Here is a 20618-nt window from a genome sequence, read left to right as displayed (position 1 = left end):
TGCCATCAGGATTTTGCCATCTTCTCCCCCAAAACTGCTTCAGGCACCCACCTGCAGCTAAAGCCACCAGTATGAGCATCAGCTGTAAGTGGCAATGCATACTGCAAAAGTTGAACTTTTGTGAGCTACAGCTCCACAAATACCTGAAAAATTGTGCCCAAGTTTAAGAAAAAAAAATTCTGTGCAAACCCCTCTACTGCAATCTGGGGAAAGGAAGAGAAGATGAATTGTTTTAAAACCCCAAGCTACAAGAACGAGGTCCAAGGAATTGCTTTAAAACACCAAACTGCAAGAACAAGGTCCAAATGATGAAAATATTTGCCTGGCTGATTTAAGGGAGCTGCCAAGCAGATAAGAACACTGTGACTGACAGCAAGGCTGTGGCCCCGCACGCTTTACGGGCCCACTGCAACAAGTGAGGCTTGCATTACCTGTCCACTGTCTTTAAGGCTCAACCTAAACCAAATTGCCGTATTCGTTTGCAGGGATTTATTTCCAAGCACGCTGCAAATAAAGCAGCAAGTGGTTGAATCCCCTAGCTTGATGTTTCTTCAAACAGGCTGAAGGGACACAGGTATGAACGCTTGCAACGCAGGCTCCAGAAGGATTTATGGAAAAGCCCATATGTAAAATACAAAGAGACAGTCAAATTCACACCCACGTAGCACTAAGACCAAAGGGTTAATACAATTCTAGCTAGGTGAGAGAATAAGAAAGCAGTTGTAAAGCCACATATGAGCCTGCAAGCGACTAGACAGCTAACCTGGTAGCTATGAAATAAGCAGAGCTTGTAGCACACTGGTCTGGAAAGAGGTCCCCCCCACTGCACACCAAACTCACTGATGCTCCTCATCCTCTCTGGCACAAATTCCCAGGGAACAGAGCATCAAGCTGGATTTTTCACTTGCAGCACAGGAACGGTGACATCCCTGCTCCTGTGGTGGGGGTCCCTCTCCGACCTCAGGTAAAGGGTGTCAGGGAAAAGGGACTTCATTTGGGACAGGAATGCAGTACTGACTCCTGGCAAAAATACATGCAGCATGTTAGGGCACAGACCTAACATTTTACTTGTACGCTTTTATTGTGACTTCAGAACAAGTCTCAGTCTCTAAAAACCATCCTGATCTTCCCCCTAAAATGCAGATCCCAGGCCAAAAGCATTCAGCTTCAGATAAAGACCCACCCTTCACGTTGGAGCTACTAACATTTGCTGAAAGCAGAAGTCTTGCCACCAAAACCTAAGCTGGAAGCATGAGAGGCAGAAGAGACTAAAAAAGCTTTTCATCAGCTATTACAAGGAAGTAATAAAACACCCAGGAGAAAGGACCAAAAGTGTCAAGACTGAAAAGCATATTAGCACCTACGCATCTGCTCTGATTTGGGCTCAATATTCCATGGAACAGCAGCCTGTATTAATTAAAAATGAGATAAGCCATACCTTAAACCCTACATTTCTTCAAGCTATCCTGTTTTATACACATCTGTGCGCACAGCCCAGCATTTTATGACAATGGTTAATTGTCAGAATTTTATGGGCCATGCTATGTTTTGTTGGCTCAACATTCAATCCCACACAGCGATCTTTTTAAAACAGAATTATAGTAAAGTGCATCCAATTATGCTCATAGCAAGCTGTACATCCATCAAACAGAGATTAACAGCTTGACAGGATGATGGCAGAGCTGTTACCACATCTGTAATTCCACTTACATTGCCCGCCAGCACCCAGACCCTGAGTTACAAGCTCATCCCCTCCCCAGATGGGATTTTTGGATCTTTTTGCCCTACACACTAAGGCAGGCAGCAACCTCACAGCAGCTCACCAGAAAAGGTCTCCAGCAGGAGAGAATCTGGACACCACATTCAGCCAAGAGACCAAACTGTGACGACCAGAAAATGCACACAGAGATTCACAGATATTACAGAGCGGCTATTTATCTTTTGTCAAGTCACCTTAGAGGTGGGTTTTTTCCTGCTGGAGATTAAGCAGATGTATTTTATGCAGCAAGTGCATCTGACACTAGGGAGCAAGTCACAGGCAGGACCAGAGAGCCCTCTTTGCAGAAGGTGGCCCATGGTCAGTCCCCTTCTGGCCAGGCAGCAACTCTCCCAGCCCCAGCAAGTGTTGCAATGGGTTGCATGACACAAGAGGGCAATATCGAGCCCTCTCGCACAAGGAAGCCTTTCAGCTCAAAGGTTTCACCCAGCTTGGAGAAAGCAAGAAAAATGGGATGGGGATGGAAAGATGTCATTCCCACACTTGCTCTTCCTCTGTGTTTAAAGAGCACCAGAGTATCTTGTATCTGGCACACTAGCTCCCTTGGGGGTTGGAAATGAGGTGTTTGGGGGATCTTGCATTGCCTGGACAAAATTTTTACCTCCTTTCTTTTCAGCTTGTCTTGTTGGAGGCAAGCACTGCAAGTGCTTAGCTCCACAGTTTTGTTCCAGGAACAAAAAACCTGAGTATAAAACAAAACTCCCAGAGAATGGCAGCAATGCAAGGGGGCACTTTTCTGAAATGCTCTTGCAGAGTTGGACAAGAAACAGTACACTCCCGGACATACCTCAGCCATGGCATAGTTAAACCTTATTTCTGGAAAGAGCTTAGGAAGCTTGCAAAGAGGGGGTTTTCTTCAGCACTTCAGGCTACTTTTGTTACAAGAGCTTAAGGGGCTCATCTCAGCCACTTTCAAGCACCTGAGAAGACAGCTTTCCAGGAGGATCAGCTATGCCCTCTGTAGCCAGAGACTGATTTAGTATGTATAAAATCCACTCTGGAAGATGCTTCAGTAAAACCACCTCTGAGAAAGAGTTGACAGCCTAGATGACTTAAACACCTGGAGTCTGAGGAACCCTATGCCTGATAAAGAACCACCTGGATTTTGGCTACAAGGACCACTTCGATGTTGTCATGGTAAAAAAGAAAAAATAAATCTCACTTCACACCCGCCCTTACTGAAAGTCTGGACTTCTGCTCTGCCTGAAGCCCATTCGTAAAACCTCCATCCTCACATCTGAAAGGGGACTCCAGCACATCAGAAGTCCATTTTTCCTTAAAAATTCTAAACATCTCAGCTGAAGAAAAAGGGTACAACTAATACCACCATCACAAACATCAGTGCTTGAGGGAAATAAGGAAGCCTTTTTTGTCCTGTTTTGAATGGAAGGGAAAACACTCATAAAAAGCCCAGGAGGACACACAAGGAAAGTCAGCTTCTTCAGACACAGAAGAATCCACAGCACTTGCATTCCTCATCCCCGAACAATGCACCCCACGGCATTAAGCCCAGACTTGTCATAGCAGAGTACAGTTCCACTTAAATCTTTCAATTAAGATGGCATTTGTAAAATTGCAGGCTTGAAAATTGCTAGATGTTATTCCTAAGTTAAAGTCACTGCTCTGAGTCAAAAAGTAGACTTTAAGATAGTCAAGCAGAGGTCTGGGCCATGTCTATTCTGCATCACTCTTTCCAATAATTGCTCACTATAGATCAAATGGGATTTGCTTGTAATCTAAAAATAACTTTGAGCAAACTTAAAGGACTCTCCAGTACTGCGACACCAAGGATAATCCAGAGCCCTTGCATTTAATCTCCGAAATCGTCAGTGCCCATACAGGCAGGCTCCAAACTGCCTCCAGCTGCTGGGACAAAACCCAGGCAACTGCTGTGTCCTAGAGCTGTATTTTCCTAGGTGCACAGCATAAAAGCCAAGTTTTGCTAGTCCTCCTCCTTCACCATTCAGCACGTGCATTACAGAGGATGTTAAAATGGTGTGCTACAGGCAAAACCAACCTCTAGAGCAATCTAGGAATTTCATTCCTCGATAGCAAGCATTTTAGATATCTTCACAATTTGTGTTAACTAGGCTGTTTGGAAGTCCCCTCCACCTTGCTCCCCATGTTGGGCAAAGTTCCTAAAGGATACTGGCTTGGCAGGGAGTAAACAAAGAGCACCGTTTGGGGCACATACGTCCATCTGCAACGTGACTGCACAACCACCTCCTTTGTGGCCACTTGTCCTCTATGAGCCAAGCCACCGCTCAAAGCTGACACGGTGGTTGCCCGAGGGTGGAAACCCCAAGGATGTTTTTTGCTGGTGGGTTCACCCCCAGCACCAAACCCTGTCCTCCTCCCCTGCATGAAGCTGCCTCAAAGCAGGCACAGATCCTACTAAAGCATATTTTGGGGACCTTGGCACTCGGGCCCTCACCTGGAGCAGGTAGTTTGTATTTATAAACAGAGCGTGACACACAACAGCACTTCCCAGTATATAGCTGTGGGGGCCTGACCTCCATCAGAGGTTTCTAACAGGCTGGGTTTCTCCTCATTTTTGCTACCTGCCTCAACAGAGCAGGTGTAAGGATTGCTTGCCTCCAGCCAGGATAATCAAACCCCAAAGGCACACGTCCTACCCCAAAAGTCCCTCTACAGTCTTTCTACCCTTACCAGCTGCTGCAGAGAGTGGCGACTGACCCAGGCGATCCACAGCTCTGATTCACCTCCAGCATTTCAATTAAAATGTGATCAAAAAAAAAAAAAGCCTCCAAAGCCCCAGAGCCACATCTGAATTATCTACAGGGACCGCATGCACCAAAACCCCCTGGTTTCTCACTAGAAAGGGCTCTCCTCCAGCCACTAGGCCCCAGCAGTGAGAGCAATGGCGAGGCCCCAGGCCCCAAACTCGAGGCCTTTTTAGGAAAAAATAAAAAAAAGGAAGGAGGTGGTGGGGGAGTAAGGAGTCGGGACACTTCATGCCAATGGCTGAAGACCCACTCAGCAGCCAGAATTTATTCGGTTTCACCAAAAAAATCGCTCCCAACACGACCCAGGGAGGGGGTTGTCACTCACCGGTGGCGTTCGGTGGCACCTCCAGGTTGACATTGACGAAGAATCGGATGCTGTCCCCCGAGACGATGGAGGAGTTCACCGCGTCGAAGAGCTCCTCGCCCCCCGTCTCCTCCTTGGCCTCGCAGCCATCGTCCGTGTCGCACTTGAGGTAACCTGCCGACGAGACGGGGAGGGCGGTTAGCCGGGCCGGACCAGAACCACAACGGCCCGATCCGCGGGCATCCCCACCGGTCACGGCCGCCGAAGGCCGCGGCGAGGCCTCGGCAGTAGCCTCGGCCTCCTGAGAGGCTTCTCTCATGCCCTCGGCTGGTGAGGGCTGAAAATTATCAATAATCTGCTCCGGCACGTTTTGGGTCGGATTGGGGTGTGCGTCCCAAGGGACGGTGCGGAGCCTGGCTGGGTGACAGCACCGGCTTCGCGTGCCGGCCTGCTTACCGAGTCAAAATGGCGCGAGGGGCAAAGCCAAGAGTCAAGGCCTCGCTCCTCTCGGTTAAAAAAAAACCCAAACAGGACAAAAACTTGGACTGTAAGCGATAAAAGCACCAAGTCGCGGCGCAGAAGCGAGAGCTGCGCCACAGCCCCAGCCCACCCTAAACCCAAGGCAGTCATCAGGTCGTCACCAGCAGCACAGCCTTTCCACTTGCGATTCAGCAATTTGAAACTGAGGAGGAGAAAAAAAAAAAAAGAAAAAAAGGTTTCCAAGGAGACACCTGATACGGATAGACAGACCCACAGCTCCCCGTGGGGCAGAGGAGCAGGTCACAGGAGGCAGCAGCATCGAGAAAACAAGACAAGTTTCTTAATTGCAGTGGACAACTCCTTAGCCTTTCACAACGCTTCTAATTAGAGTTTAACCTAGCCTCATTCAACTGCAAGCTAGTTCACTGCAGCATTTTATTACGAAGCAGCTGGAGGACTCTTGTGGCGTGCTCGTGCATCATGTTTAATTAGGAGAATTAGGGACATTATAGAATGTCAATTTTTACATTACCAGGATTATTCAGCAGCTTCTACCCATCCTCTGACGAGTCTTTTATGCCTAATTTGAAGCAGGAGGGATATATTTCATTAGCTTCCTTTAGGCACTACAGCAAAATGAAAAGGGTGAACTTCAAGGCAGAGGCTTGAATGGAAACTAAAATATCGATGACTCTTTTTAAAGCACCGTATAAGCAAACATAGAGGCAAGAGCAGCTGAAGGCAGCGCACGCGGTCCACGGAGGGATCTCGAGCTGACAGCTCGCCACCGCAAAAAACAAGCCCCAAGCAGGGAAGCCACAAACAGGAACTCGGTGACACAGAACAGGGGCTGCAGAGCTTCCTGCCGCCAGCAACGCGCCGGCAGGCTCTCGTCCCGAGCGCTCCGCATCTCCCTCGGAGGGCTGCAGGGGCTTCAAGCCCTCGGGTGACTTCTGAGCTGCTTGTCCGAGGCATGGGAAACCCGACAAACAACTCGGATTAATCCCCTTCCTGATCCCTGCCTCCTTCGTCTACCTGCTTGACGGGAATCAACATGAATCGGTCTTATCAGAATTGCTCTGAAGGCTTCAAAAAGGTGCTGCCGTCCCCAACCAGATGGCCGGCAAAACGCACCAAGGGTGCCGTCCAGCTTTGGCGGCTGTTTCCATCCCTGCACGGTGGAAACTTGCCCGAAGACAGACAGAAAGAAGCGAGGTGAGGAAAATATAGGAAACAACCTGAAGGCAATACCCTGGGTATCACAGCACCACAGGAACCCCCAGGTATGAAACACCTGCACAAGGGCTGGCAGATGTGCCAGGATTGAGGGGCAGCCTGTGTACCGGAGCTACGGACAACAGCCGGACAGGCTGTCTGCCGGCATCGGAAGTACTACGAAGCACCATGCGAGCATCTCAATCCCAAACAAAGTGCCAAACTTGGGGTTGAGCTCCTCCAAAATACACAACGGACACCATAACCTCTCCTCAGCAAAGCAGAGCACTCACCAGTGCTGACAGCCCCCCTGGTGCCAGGAGAGCTTGGGCAGCCCTGCAAAGCAAAAAATCAGCCTGGGGTAGGCTCAAATCCACGATCCTGGCTTTTCCATCTCTGCCACATCCAGGATTGCAGCCCCAGGGAAGTTGTCACAACAGGTTTCTGCTTCTCCGTCCTCCTCACTCAGTGGGTCGGATGGGAGGCACGTGGGGGCAAGACGGTTTGAGCACACAGCTCAGAGAACAAGGTTGAGTTTTTCCCCGCTGTCCTAATGCAATTCAGACAGAGATGGGTAAGTGGGTAAAAGCCAAGCAGGGAAGACTATTTATTCACCTCCCAAACCCACTGAAAGTGGCTCTGTAAGAGCACAGCAGCGGTGGCCCCTGAAAGCAGAGGGCTGGAGACAGGAGAAGCAGCAGCACAGGAGCTGGAAGAAGGGCAAGGGTGGAGTAGGATCAGAGGGTTGGGCAGAGGTCAGCGAGGACTCTGGCAAGGGAAGCATCCTCTGTTCCTCCCTCTTTAGGGGAGGAAAGAGCAGAACAAAAGGCAGCCGAGCCTCGCGTCCCTTGGGCAAGGGACGGACAAAACACTCGGCTTGCAAATAATCCCAAACCTGGGCTGTACAGGAACTGCACTCCCGGGCAGGTGTCTGCTTTGTCACTAAACCACCTCAAGGCTTCAAACCACTGCTGTTTTGAATCCGTCAGCCTATTAGTCTGCCAGGCATTTTAAAACATGAGCAACTTATGCCTGTCAAACGCAGGGTCACCTCGAGGTGAGAAGAGGAGCCGTGGGCATGGCAGATGCACCTTCCTTTCCCTCTGAGCACAGCTCAATAGCTGCCTCCAGCCCTGGCAGCTGTTTTCCCCCCATCACCTAATGATCACCCCTGCTGCTTGAAGGGCAGCAGATGCCACGAGTTACAGCAGAAGCTGTTCGGCTCCCCTGAAAGTTTCTTTGGTGTTTTGCAGAAGTTCAGAGCGGGATCTGACGTGGCTGTTGCACAAATTTGTGTGAATATCAATCAGGTTTCCATATGGAAGCACAGCCTCAGCAACACTTTATAGCCTGTGCTACGAGCAGTTGCTTCAGTGAGGCGGAGGGCAGAGTTAGACACCTTTACATCCTACCTCAGATTGGCTGGGGAAGAGTTTAAGATCTCCAAAATGGTGCCCCCCTCACCCACCCATCTCTATCACTTCATACGAAGGCTCCATTTGCTGAAGCGCCATGAGCTACGTGACGGGGTGAGTCAGACCTCTGAGCACAGACGTGCCACTTCAGCCTGAAATATGGTCTAAAAGCCCCAAAGAAAGAAAGATTTTGTTGAGTAGCTGAGTAGTAGAGTCAGGAACTGAGTTAAAGTTGGCTGAGAAAAATCAGTGCAGCCTTCCCGCACCTTGAAGAACACTTTGTGGTCAGGACGATACCCCTCAGTCCACCCTGCAGGACTCACCTCATAGCGAAGAGAAATGGAAAAGCATGAAAAGTGCAGGAGGCCAAGGACAGCGAGTACCATCCTTCAGTGCTGCAGGAACAAAATCCACTTCTCGCCCTGCGCAACCATAAAAATAGCCAATGCCTTAACCCTAAGTCTTTCTGTACCTCAGCCCATCATATACAACATGAAAATAAGCCATCCCCCATTTTATGCAGGTGCTGGGAAAAAGAAAAAAAACAAAAACAGTTTCTCTAGCTATTCCCTTCTAAAGCATCACCCCTTCCCTTGTAACTCATGCCCGGCCCAGGCCTGCCTTGCTCCAATCCCTCAATATCCATTCCCAGCTTTCTCTCCTTACTCCCACCATCTTCTCAGATCCGCTTCATCTCCCCAGTCCTGCTGCTATCAACCCTCTCGCAACTCTGACAAGGTGCCTGCCCTGCAGCTATTTTGCTTCTGAGCTGAGTTTTAAGAGCTCGGTGCTCTGTTGGGAAAAGCAGTGAATCGAGCTGCAGCAATTGGAGGTGGCATTACCTCTCCCACCACTGCTTCAGTAGCACCTGGCAGCTGCACCTGGGGTAATAAAAATCAGCAGAGTAGTAGTTAGCAGGAATCACAACTTCAGCCACATCATATGCGTTCCCTAGGAAAGCTTAATTGCTCCGTGGGAGCAGCACTCACAGCCCAGGGGCTGCAGACTGCTCCAAGACAGACAAAATCTTAATCATCAGACTCAATTTCCTGGGAGAAAAGCAGCTATATTACTAACAACATCATCTCACATCCCAGGTTATGAGATTTATGCCAGGCACAGCCCCAGCATAACCCCTCCGTGGGCCTCTGAGGAGACAAAGCCAATCACAGTATTTTAATCAACATCTGCATCTGCAAGCATGCACACTAACCAGGAGGTTAGGAGTGCAACTGCATCTACCCACACTTTACTGCCAACTCAGTTCAGCACAGCAAGTCAGACAAAACATCCAAGAGGGAGATTTTGGGTGGAAATGGGGCATTTTTCCTTTTGGCATTACCCAGATGTTGCACACTTCTGGGCATGTGTATGCTACACGTTTTTTGTTTAGGCAGATATATTGCTGCTACTGTTTTAGCAAAAGTTACACGGATTAGATTAAGGTACATATTCTTGTAGCTAGATTTGCAGGGCAGAATAGGAAAGCTAAAATCAAAGCTTGTCAAAAGTTATCTACCTCTGCCAAGTCTCTGCAAAAATTGCTGGCTTTATTTCTGAAGGACCACATATGCTACATTAACACTCTGAATACTCTGAATACTCAGAGCAGTTTTCTGGAAACCATGGATTTTTACCCCCAACTTCCAAGGTAGTCTACACTACAAGTCTGGAAAAGTGTTCTCATTTATAGCACCTGTTTGCACAGCAATGCTTATTCCCTCAGCCAAATCCAAGCCCCAGCTTCCAGATGGAATGCCATCTCCTCTTCTTCAGGACCCGTCCCAGCTCCCACAAAATCTCTTTGAAAAGCCAGAAAGCTAGTTACAGTAAAAGAGTTCTGAGCTCTTACGATTGGCAATCCAACACTATCAGCTAGCCATGTTAAAAGCCATTTCAGATTGCTCAAATGAGTTTTTAGGCACAGAAGGCAGCAAATTGCAGGACAGTCCTTTTTACTGGTTTTGCAAAAGAGCACTTGCAGTCACCTTGCCAGAACACAGGAGGAACAGTGTGCACTGTGCTCCTGCCAGATTCAGCAGCCTCAAATATTTTACCCTGGGAAAAACCAAAGGCTTTCCTTCTAATATCGCTGCTTTAGATATTTTTGTCATTGATCCCGATCGATTCAGAACTGGAATCCAGCAGCTGGCCCCACTCTTAGCATTTCAAGCCATAGACCTCACACAGGCAAATAGCCAGCTCTGCTGCAGTCAGACATTCAAGTGCAGGAGTCTGCTAGTTCTTGTTTTGGAAGAGCCCAGGAGCTATTTGCGTCCACTTTCTCAGAAGAATTACGCGTCAAGTACAGAAGAACAACAAAAGCAATAATAATACACATATTCAATAGCTTTTAAAGTTAAGGGGCCATCAACTGGGACATGGACATTACCCTAAAAATCAGGTCTGGTTCTTTGAGCATCCCAGTGCTCAGCTGTAATATAGCGTCAGGGAACTCAAGAGAGATAATTAAGACCTGTATCTACCTAAACACTAGTCATGATACTGGAATTAAGTTAAAGAAGTCAGCTTCATCTGATTTTTCTACTTGTGGATTTTCAACTTGCTCTTACCAACAACACACACTAGTTTTCAAGAAAGGCGTGAAGTTTTAATTAACCTGAGCTAAAGTGATCAGCCTGAGTTTTAAGCCATCAGAAGGCTTGCTTTGCTCCCCGAGTACTGCAGGCTTGCAGATTCACTGCATCACTCAAAATACACAATTCCCCAACACTGGGTGCAAAAGGAAACTCAATTAATAACAGAGCCTCCACCTCCATTTTGACCTTTACACTCTGCACAAAAAACACAGACTCATGTTGCCTCCAAAGGTTAGATAACCTTACGGTTAGTTAATATTAGCAGGGATAAAACAATCAAAAGATTCAGGAGAGACTTGGAAGAACTTTGTACAAGTGTTATCAGTTCTCCAGTCTGCTCAGTGTTCTAGAAAAAAGGGTTTAAACAGATTCCTACTCACACACGCTAACCAGAGGCAAGCTTCTGGTCCCATCTCATATGCCGATTTCAGCATAATCACCTACTTACCAAAATAGCTCTTCTTTTTCAGACAAAAAAAAAAAGAGCAATCGTATTTTGCTAGAACAGCATCTTGCAGGTAAGTATTTCCCTAGATTTTACATGTTCCTGCTGAGGTTAAACTTCAAAGTTAGGGGGTTACTTATTGTTTCAAATCACAAGAGTCTGAAAAGCAGTTGTGAAAGATTCCTTCCTTCCTAACAAATTACTCCATGTCACAGACAAGAACAATTGCAGTGCTGTAGCCACAGAGCAATACCCTCCGAAGGCTGCTATCAAGCAACATTTTGCAAAGCTGTCTCCCTCAAAATCAAAAATTCAAGCCACGCTGATTAAATAAAGTGGTTCTGCGTACAGCTGGATGCTTGCTAGAATTTTAAGCTTTTCCTTTGGTTCACAGTCGAGAGATTCCCTGGCAAGGCTTACTATTTTTGTCCTAAGGAGATTTACCCTTCGTGCGGCAGGCAGCCACGTGGATGTGGTTTATGCCAGCCCAGGAGAAGACAACTGGGAGGGTAGGGGTTGTCCACAGACTGCTTTGTTGGACTGCTAAGGGTTTGCCGCTGACAACTAATTAGCAAGAGGGGTCCAGAGCTTACCTCCCATGCTTTTGTTAGACCATCTCCTTTATTAAGCCAAATGTCACGGCTTGGCACAGAGAGACTAATGACTTCTCTGGGTCATCTAGATGGGATTTAGAGAAGTGTCCTCTAATCCCAGCTCCTCCAGGGGTAGATTAAGGGGCAGAAGAGCTGGGAACTATTGGGTGATGCTTCTTGGCTCTTGAGCAGTCACTAAGAGCCCATCAGACAAGTGTTTGCAACCTTTTGGAGTCATGGCCACCTGCTATGGAGATGTCAATCCATTACCTAAGCTTTCAGAGTGCTTCAAGACCACAAATTAAACCACAGCCTCCTCTTGTAAAAAAAAAAAAATAGAAGTAGTAAGCGTCTAGCAGGTGAGTCACCAAGACCAGACCTGCATCCTTTAAGTAACAGATCCCTCCACTACTGGCCGGCCATAACTTCAGTTGCATGTTTCCAACCCTACTTCGAGTCAGTCTTTTGTCATGAAGAGCCAGATGGAAACATAAAGCTTCCGCTGCCACTTCAGTAATAATTCATAACAGAACTGAAAGAACCGATCTGCTACAAAAAAACTCCACACACCCAGGCACTTTTGAATTAATTCCAGTATTGTATTTTGCAGCCAGATTTCTAGGAAATGTTGTGAATAATCCAAGTAATTCAGTGGAGCTCTGTTTTTATTTTTTGTTTTGTTTTTACAAAACACAGCAGCACGTGGAATTTTAGTTCTGTACCAGAACCCACAGAAATCAGGAGTGTTCATTTTATCATAGGCCTCCTGACAGACAGTTCTCCAAAATAAAAACCTGCAAGAGACCTGCAAGCCACCCTCTCCAGCTCTCCATAGGTAGCAGTAGTGCATCTCCTGCTGGTAGACTGGGCATCTTGATGGGGGAAACCCATTGCAAAAGAATTTGTTTCACAAAGACATTTAGATTAATCTCCTAGTTAGGCAAAGAATTCCAAGACAGAGAAAGACAAATTTAAAAAAAGAAAAAAAACCCCCACAGCACACATACCAAACTGAACTGCAAACTGAAAAACAAAAACAAGCAGATAAAATATATCCAAAGATCCCAAGCCAGAGTGGGGCCTTGGGGCCCTTCAACACAACTGCAATTTATTGTGCCAGCAAAACCAATTAATAAGTCAGAGGAGACCAAGTAGTGAGGGATTTGCTCTGGAAGACAAAAATTTATGCTGCAATATCTGTTGAGCCAGATTTAAAACAATGCAACAATTCAGATATCCCCAGCGCTATACTGGGACTCCCTCCTTTGGATTTTGCAAGAAGAACTAGAAAGCCTCTGGTTTTATGTCTTATCAGGGCAAGTTCTTGTGTCAATTAAAAAGCTCACTATCCACTGGCAAAATTTCATCCCTTGCAGCTAATACGAATGCCTTTAGAGCCAATCCACTTGTAGCAGGCACTGGATACTCCCCACCACCACTGAGGAGGGTACAGGAGGCTGACAGCCAAGAGACAACGATGACTAGTTATTCTTAACATTGATGGCCAGCTGCATTTCATCAGGACTCCAATTATCTTCAGGTTTGGATTGGGTCTACACAATCATCTCGGTCACTTAAATCTGCCAGGAAGAAAACTCATTTGACTGCACAACCCGGCTGAAGATTCAAGTGACTTAGACACACAGCCTGCTCATGGGGCAGGTAGAGGGACACCAAGTATTACTGGGCCATGCCAGATTTTGTTCATTTACTTGTGCAAGTGGCTTGTTCCACAGACTCAAAAGGAGGAGTAAAACACGTGGATTTTCATCAGCAAGATGTGTCAGAGGACAGCTATTAAAACTGACAATATACATGGATTGAAAACAGAACATGGCCAACAGCTGCCATCATACCTGCTGCCACCACACTCTTCATCAAAAACTTCTCACCAGGCAGGCACAAACTCATTTCCTTATTTTTCCTCTTAATGTTGCCTCTAAAGAGCAAACTACTAAACAGATTTTTTTCCCCCCAGTCATACTATGTGCATTTACCTTCTGCAATGCACTAAAGGCCACAGAAGTGGCTTTCAGTCAAGTTTTTCCAGCAATAGGGGAAACTCAGAGTATGCTGGAAACTAGAACTTGTAGCTAAAGACATGGGCTCCTTTGACTAACTTTCCAGATTTTTAGCCAGTTAAGAAGTTATCAAATAATCTGGTACTTGTTTGGGACCATAACAACCCTCTGAACTTCCAGAATAGTTACATATTGGCATCCATTCACTAGAAAATCCTTCCTGGGCTTTCCTCAGCTCCTCAATAATTAACAGAGCTACAAATTATTAAATACTTCAGTAAGTTTTTATGAACAGTAAATATCCAGGAGATTCTTGCAAAACACTGCTTTGGTGCTGCAGCCAAGATTACCCTCACTACAACAGTTTGAACTAAAACTGAAATCTCAACTTTTAACATTGCTGCAGCTGCCATTGAGAACACAAGGGTAAGAAAAAAGTTAGCTGGCAAAGACAGACACAGTCTCTGAACAGAGCCTCTGATACGGTCAGAAACAAAAACATCTTAATTACTAAGTATACAGAAAACCATATGTATATGCAAGATCTCAGGAGGAGATAAGGAAAAAGCTCATCCTCTGCAAAGAGCAGTAGTATCAAAAGATGTTTCTCTACTGAGAAAGGGGAAAAATTTAAGTGCTGAGGGAATCAAAGGAAGACTTTTGATTTTTTTCCTTCCTCCCTCCCCAACACACAGCGTAGTGGTTTGGCTTTTTTATTTTAAAGGTGGGGCAAGAGCATCTCTTGGTCGCCATAATGAACTGGCAGATCCAAACAAGTGGTGCCAAAGAACGGCTTAATGATTACATGGCTCCATTTCAAAACAAGCAGTTTTGAAACTATGTGAAAAGGTAGCTTCTTTCTCTGTGGTTTCCTCTAGCCCTGATTAAGATTTTGGGTAAGCCTTCGAGAATCTGAGCACATGAAACTTCTGTACAGAGAGAGCCAAAGCACTGCCTCACAGAGGGATGTGAATATTCACACTGGCACCCCCCCAAGATGTGCTGTCCGTATATTCTGTGCAAAAACACACAAGCCCTCAGTTAAATCAGGCGGTAGAAGGTGACTCATCACTCAACAGCAACTGAACTTTTAAAAAAGGTCAGTTTGTAATGAGGAACAAGAATGGCAGCAGATTTGAGTATGAAATAACCGAGAAATCCGCTGTTATTTTCAATCACAATTAGTACAGCATTCAATACTGTGTGCAGGCTGAAGAGGAACTTGAAAGCAACCTTTCCTCCTTCCCCCAAACCACGCAGAAGCATAACAGGAAAGAAGCATACACAGTTTCATGAAGTCCTTAATGGTAGCTCTAAGGTGCCATCTCCTTAAGACAAAGGAGGAAGCCGAGTAGTAACACAAACGGGGCAGAAATAAACACTCGCTGCCATGGTACCAAGTTGCACATATCACAGGAGAGCTTCGCACCGGGAATGTCACAACTAGAGACACGTGCTCTAAAAACATCCGGAGATCTGGTTTGGGTTTTTTTTTTTGGTTGGACAGTTGGAGGAGGACAAGACATTGAGTCCTGGAAGGGGGCACATACAGCCTTTCCACACAAGCTACTAGGACAGACAGCTGTGCTTGTGTTCCCTGTGGCAGGTGGGCTTGGGATGAAGTAGGTGGCTCCAGAAGACAAAGTGCCTTTGTCATTCCTCCAACTCATACAGCAACATTTCTCCAAGCCCTTACACTGCTGTCAGCCAGAAACTGGAGGCTTAGCCATCTCTTGAGGTCCCAAACTAGATCACCTGCTTCCATTCCCAGTCCTCAGGAAAGCACCAACCATATCCCAAGGGGCCACAAGCAAGCCAGGGAAGGTAGGAGCTGGGCTACCCAGACCTCATGCCCCATGTGCCCTCAGAAAACCTCCCTGAGGTCAGGCATTAATTTCTGCCCTTCTGCAACTCAACCCAGCCTTCAGAAAAGACCTTAGAGATAAGAGTACTTGCTCCCAGTTTCCTTTTACTCCTAGACACTGGCTCCATATAACACTTCCAGAGAAGACAAGCGAGCCAGTGCCAAGGGAAGCACTGTCAATAGCAGTGCTGGATCTACTGCAGCTGACATCTGGCAGACATTCCACTTCCCAGATGTTAACTTAAGACTTGGCCCCCTGGAACAAGAAAGATGAGCCTTGTGACAGCTACAAGCATCTACAGGCCTAAATAAATGGAGCATTTTAGGCTTCTACTCTCACCATTTGGAAGTCCTGAATACTCCAAGCATTCCACCTCCTCCAGGGCAAGAAACCCCAGGCCCTTAGAGACTACATCCTGAAGAGGCTGGTCTTGAGTTGCACTCTCAGGATGATCTCTCCCTAACAACCCCACACACGGTATTTCTCCAAAACTAGTAGAGACATTGGGACTTCACTGCACCTTGGGTTTGGCTGTACAATACCTTGGCCCTTTATCAGCACAATATCTTGAGAGCTCAGCCACCTTTGTTGAGGCAGATGATATGAGCTTCCAAATGCCACAACTCAATCTTGCTTCAAAGAAAAATCTTAGAGAGCATTTTGCGCTAAAAAATGGATTTACCAGAGCCATCCGACATTTGCCTGATGCTCTTGGCAGGATGTCTCCAAAGGGATCTGACACCTACACATGATCTCCACTCCGGAAAAAGACAAGCAAATACACCTGTCAGCCTGTATTACAGGAAAACATCGTGAAAGAACTTGAAAAACAAGGAGCCACCCAGAATAGTCACTGATGACAACGTGAAGATGATTATTTACTGCTTTGGATATCTAGACCATCTACAGGATTTAAAAACACAGAGCCTGCTTGCAGTATAAGATTACACAACCACCATGCAAGACTGTCTTCGCACGCTGCTTAAGCTAAATGGATTTTTTATCACCTGTTTCAGGTTCTCAGCTAACCCCGAAGTGCAGATCTCCCTCCAATAAGGCGATACTATACACAAAGAAGTCAAATAATACTTGCCACTCTCTTCAAAGAAGTATCCATTTCTTGACATCGCTGCTGGTGGAGACTCTAAAAGAGAGAAAAAAGGAAACATGGGAATCATCAAGACACTGAATGTCTTCACCTTACTGTTAAACTCACTGTAAACCTGGATTACAGCAGAAAGCCAATCCCAAAATCCTGCAGGCATCAGATTCTCCTGAACATGGCAACTTTAACTTTTTGTTTATTGACTTAAGCATTTATCAGAATATCCTATACCGTCACTGCTTGAAGAAAGTTAAGCCTGGGCTGGGACTACAAAACGGCAAGTCTAAAGATCAGGACAAGAACTATCATCTCAGTGACCTATGAAACCTGAACAAGTGCATCCAAATATAATACAAGCTGAGCATCTACAAGGCTTTTATAAAAAAAGAATACAAGCTGTAATGAAGTCCAGGTTGCAGCTTATACTCGGATAAAAAGAGCCAGTTTAATTTAGAAAAACCAACTTAATTTAGATGAGAAGGGGATTTCACATCCTATTCTACTGCTCCTAATCGCTAGGATATCCCAAAACAGTGCTTGGCACTTGAAGATAAGCCCCAGAACACTGTAGCCTGCCTTGGCCCGCTTCCTGAGCTGGGGTCCTGCAGCAAACACCATCCGCACCAACAGGGTCTCCCGAGGAAGCCACAAATGGGAAATGACGCCGACCCAGAGCGAACCCACAAACACAGCAGCACCAGGACCGAATCCCCACAATTCATGACGGAACATACTGTATCTGTTAGCGAGTCCCTTCTACAATTGACTGCTGGCAAACTGGATGTTTACCGTGCAAAGAGATGTTCAAACAGCATAGGAGCACCTGCTTTAAGGTGTGATCAAAGGCTGGTACCCAAACCCAGCCTGGCTGTTCTTAATACTACCAGTATTTGACAGTTCCGACTGCATGGGCTAGAAGCACCAGTTTTTCTGTACAGGTGTGTGGCCCCATTTTACAGTGAGCTAACAGAGCTCTTTATTTCAAGCCTTGAACAAAAGTCACCCAAGCAGTCCCTTAGAAAGCTGTCACTAGGTGCTGCCTCTTTATATGCTTCTTTACAGCCAAAATGCAATCAGGAAGAGGAATAGATTTGCTCTGTCTTTCCCCACTTCATTAGGCTAATCAAACATTACCTACGCAAGCCTGGGATGAATTTGGGCCAACAAGGAAAGAGGTTTTGCCTGCTTTATTGTTCTACAGATTAGGCTTCCTGCTTTTCGTTTGAGGTGTGAGACTGTTTCCCAAAGACCCTTTCTCTACCCCATAAATTTTGGCTTACAGGTTATGCGCTTTTTTTTTTTCCCATTACAGTGTGCCATGTTTTCAAGCATCATAATTCATCCTGGTCTACCGGAAGCCTTTGCGCGTCAGACGGATACCAGTCACACCAGTGACGGCAGCACCTTCCAGCCCTAACGTTTGTCACAGCCCGGCATGGCTCAGACCTCCTTTCAGCGCAGACAGCATTTGGCTGCACAGGTTCCTGGAGGGACACCCTGATGACCATTTAAAAACCCACACAAACCCAAGGGCAATTCAAGTGTCTGGTCCAAGAGAGAAACACGATGTTCCGAGTTCATCCCAGAACAATGGGTTGGAGGAACAAACGCACAGTGGCCAAGGGGCACCCATTACACGAGTCAATTGTTTCCCACCACCTGGAAGGGAAGGAGAAGATCCATCCAGACTGATTAGCACACTAATGATCAAAGGAAAGGTTTTTAAAGAGGCTTTTATTGTGTAATGATTGCATTTACGTATTTCAGAGAAACAAACAAAATACGCCTAGGCAGATGGATTACCCAAGGAACTGACATTCCCACCAGGATGGTGTATCAATTTCTCATTTCTGTTATGGCTTCTGAGGGAGCCTGAAGGAACATGTTCATCCTTCACTAGGCAAAATGAGACACTGTTTGCTTTTTGTTTAACTGAACACGCCTATTTCTACTGGTTGATAATGCCTAATGAATGGGAATTCAGAGTCAGTTGGTTTCTTCATTAGAAATACCCTCTAACTCCAGCATTACCTGGGTTGACATCACACCTGTATGGGAGACTCTGGTTTGGCCACTGCTTGGACTAGGCATGAAAAGGGCAAGGCTGGGGTATTACAGCAGGCAGTGCCATTTCATTAGGTGGCACTCGTTCCTCTGAGTCACTAATGAGCAATAGTCCCCTAGGCAACACGCTCAGGCAATTATGTTGGAGGTGCTGTTTTTTCAGATGAGTCATAAAACAGAGGTCTTAACCTTGTAATTAAAGATGCAATGGCACGTTTGGGAAAAAAGAAAAAAAAGTCAGGCGTTCACCCTATTATGTCCTGGCTAAAGTCCAGCCCTGGTAATTTGTCTTCTCCCTACGTAAAGCTGTTCCATAGCACCAACGGGATTCAGACTTCAAAACAGTCTCATTGGAGCCTTTTGAAAAGTTGTTGCAACCCCCACGGAAGGGGCTACGCACATTAACATCAGGAATGGTGTGTAACATGCCCAGGCGGTAAAAGGTGATGGGGTGTTTACACAAGTCCAGACACACACACAGAGCTATGGGACTAGCTTAAAGGTCAACACATTAGCAAAAGTGGAGGTAGGAAGGGTAAATTGGGGGCTACATCATCTGCATCTCATAATCTAGAGAAAGCAGCATCCACCTGATTTTTTAACTGAGCACAACAAAGGAGAAAGATTTGGGAGAGAAAGCGATTAATATCTTTCCTCCTTATGCATCAGCCCCCTTCTTCCCCATATTTCCCCAATCAGTTTAGGACAAGCAAGCATAACGTGTGTTTATGGGATGCTAGCTAAGGACAAGGCCAGCTAGACTGTGCTTAAGTGCATGCTCAGCACTGGTCAGCAAGGCAAACGTATCAGCAGGCTCCACATGCCTCTCCTTCCACAAGGCTGATGAGATTTCAATATCCAGGGTCTCGTCTCCTTAGTCACGTTTTGCCGAAGACAGGACCAATGGGTTCGAGTTGTGCAGAACTGACAGCAAGGCAGAGTCCTCTTTTTTCTAGCAATAAGGTACATACCCACAGCCTGATGCACACACACCAACCTGCATCTCCTCTGCCCATCTCACCTCCACTCTTGAAATTAAAAGAGCTCAACCAAGGGGCAGTTATAAAACACTGCCGTAATCAATGCAAGTGTTTAGCTTAGGGAAGCCTGGGCAGGAATGCGAGTCTCCAAATATGTTAGAGATCAACATTACAACGCTCCAGAGTTTGCCTGAAGTTGCAGAAGCGTTTCCATGAAGTATAAAGCAGCCCCCGCACAGCCTTTGCAGGCTGGAGGAAAAGACCTACAAGCTGGGGAGCACTTTATTACCTACCACAGGGTGGGAGCTCCCCCTCTCCACACCAGCAGGCTACTTCCCTCAGATCCACCAAACCCATCCTGATAGTTCCTTTCCCCCAGCTCTTCTTTCAGAGACTTCAGCAATTAAAAAATCCAAGCAAAGCAATTTCAGCAAGACATGAGGTCAGGCTTCTGCAGACAGAGCTAGAAAGCATTAACCCCAAGGAGCTAAGATACACAACACCGCAATTGACTCTCTTGCCTCTAGTATCTCTCACTGAGAGGTCCATGTCCCCACTCCCCAGACTCTGCTTTCTCATCCAACACCTACAAGGACAAGCAAACTCCGCAATTGCTCTCCCTTTCCAAAGGCAGAACAAGATGCCATCTTCCATTATCTGCCAAAAAGCACGTGGTATAGCTCTTTGGACAATTTAAGCAGTGTTCTTCATTTTTAAGAGGTATTTTACTCCAGCAAATAAGTTTCTACTGCCACCCCACCTTATTCCCTACAGGGATGTCTATTAGATGAGACCAAATTGGACAGCCATTAAAAGTGTCACCACTTCGTTGCTTTTTCAAAGGAAAGCTTCTGACTAGTTTCTCATCCCTTTATGATCATTGAATCCAAAAGGTAACAGTGAAGAGCTGAAGCACTGAAGTGCTGCAAAATGGAAAACAAAGCCTATTTCTCTAGACTCCGGAACACAGCTTAAGATTTCAAAAGTAAGCCACTGCCCTTCGACTT

At 46.3% G+C, this 20618-nt stretch overlaps 1 protein-coding gene across 3 annotated transcripts in view; it reads right to left on the bottom strand.

The window, feature by feature from the left end:
* SLC4A11 (solute carrier family 4 member 11) overlaps positions 1–20618 on the bottom strand; it is a 98154-nt gene that overhangs the window by 63542 nt on the left and 13994 nt on the right. For all 3 annotated transcript variants that reach the window (XM_075044380.1, XM_075044215.1, XM_075044304.1), the window contains exons 2-3: positions 16556–16606; positions 4850–5002 (exon numbers count right to left, since the gene is read on the bottom strand). In XM_075044380.1, the coding sequence (XP_074900481.1) occupies positions 4850–5002; positions 16556–16606 (204 nt within the window). The remainder of the gene's footprint in view (positions 1–4849; positions 5003–16555; positions 16607–20618) is intronic.

This window comes from Buteo buteo, chromosome 1 (genome assembly GCF_964188355.1).
Source record: "Buteo buteo chromosome 1, bButBut1.hap1.1, whole genome shotgun sequence".
In the NCBI taxonomy this organism is placed as follows: domain Eukaryota; kingdom Metazoa; phylum Chordata; class Aves; order Accipitriformes; family Accipitridae; genus Buteo; species Buteo buteo.
This window is presented reverse-complemented; position numbering and strand designations above follow the sequence as displayed.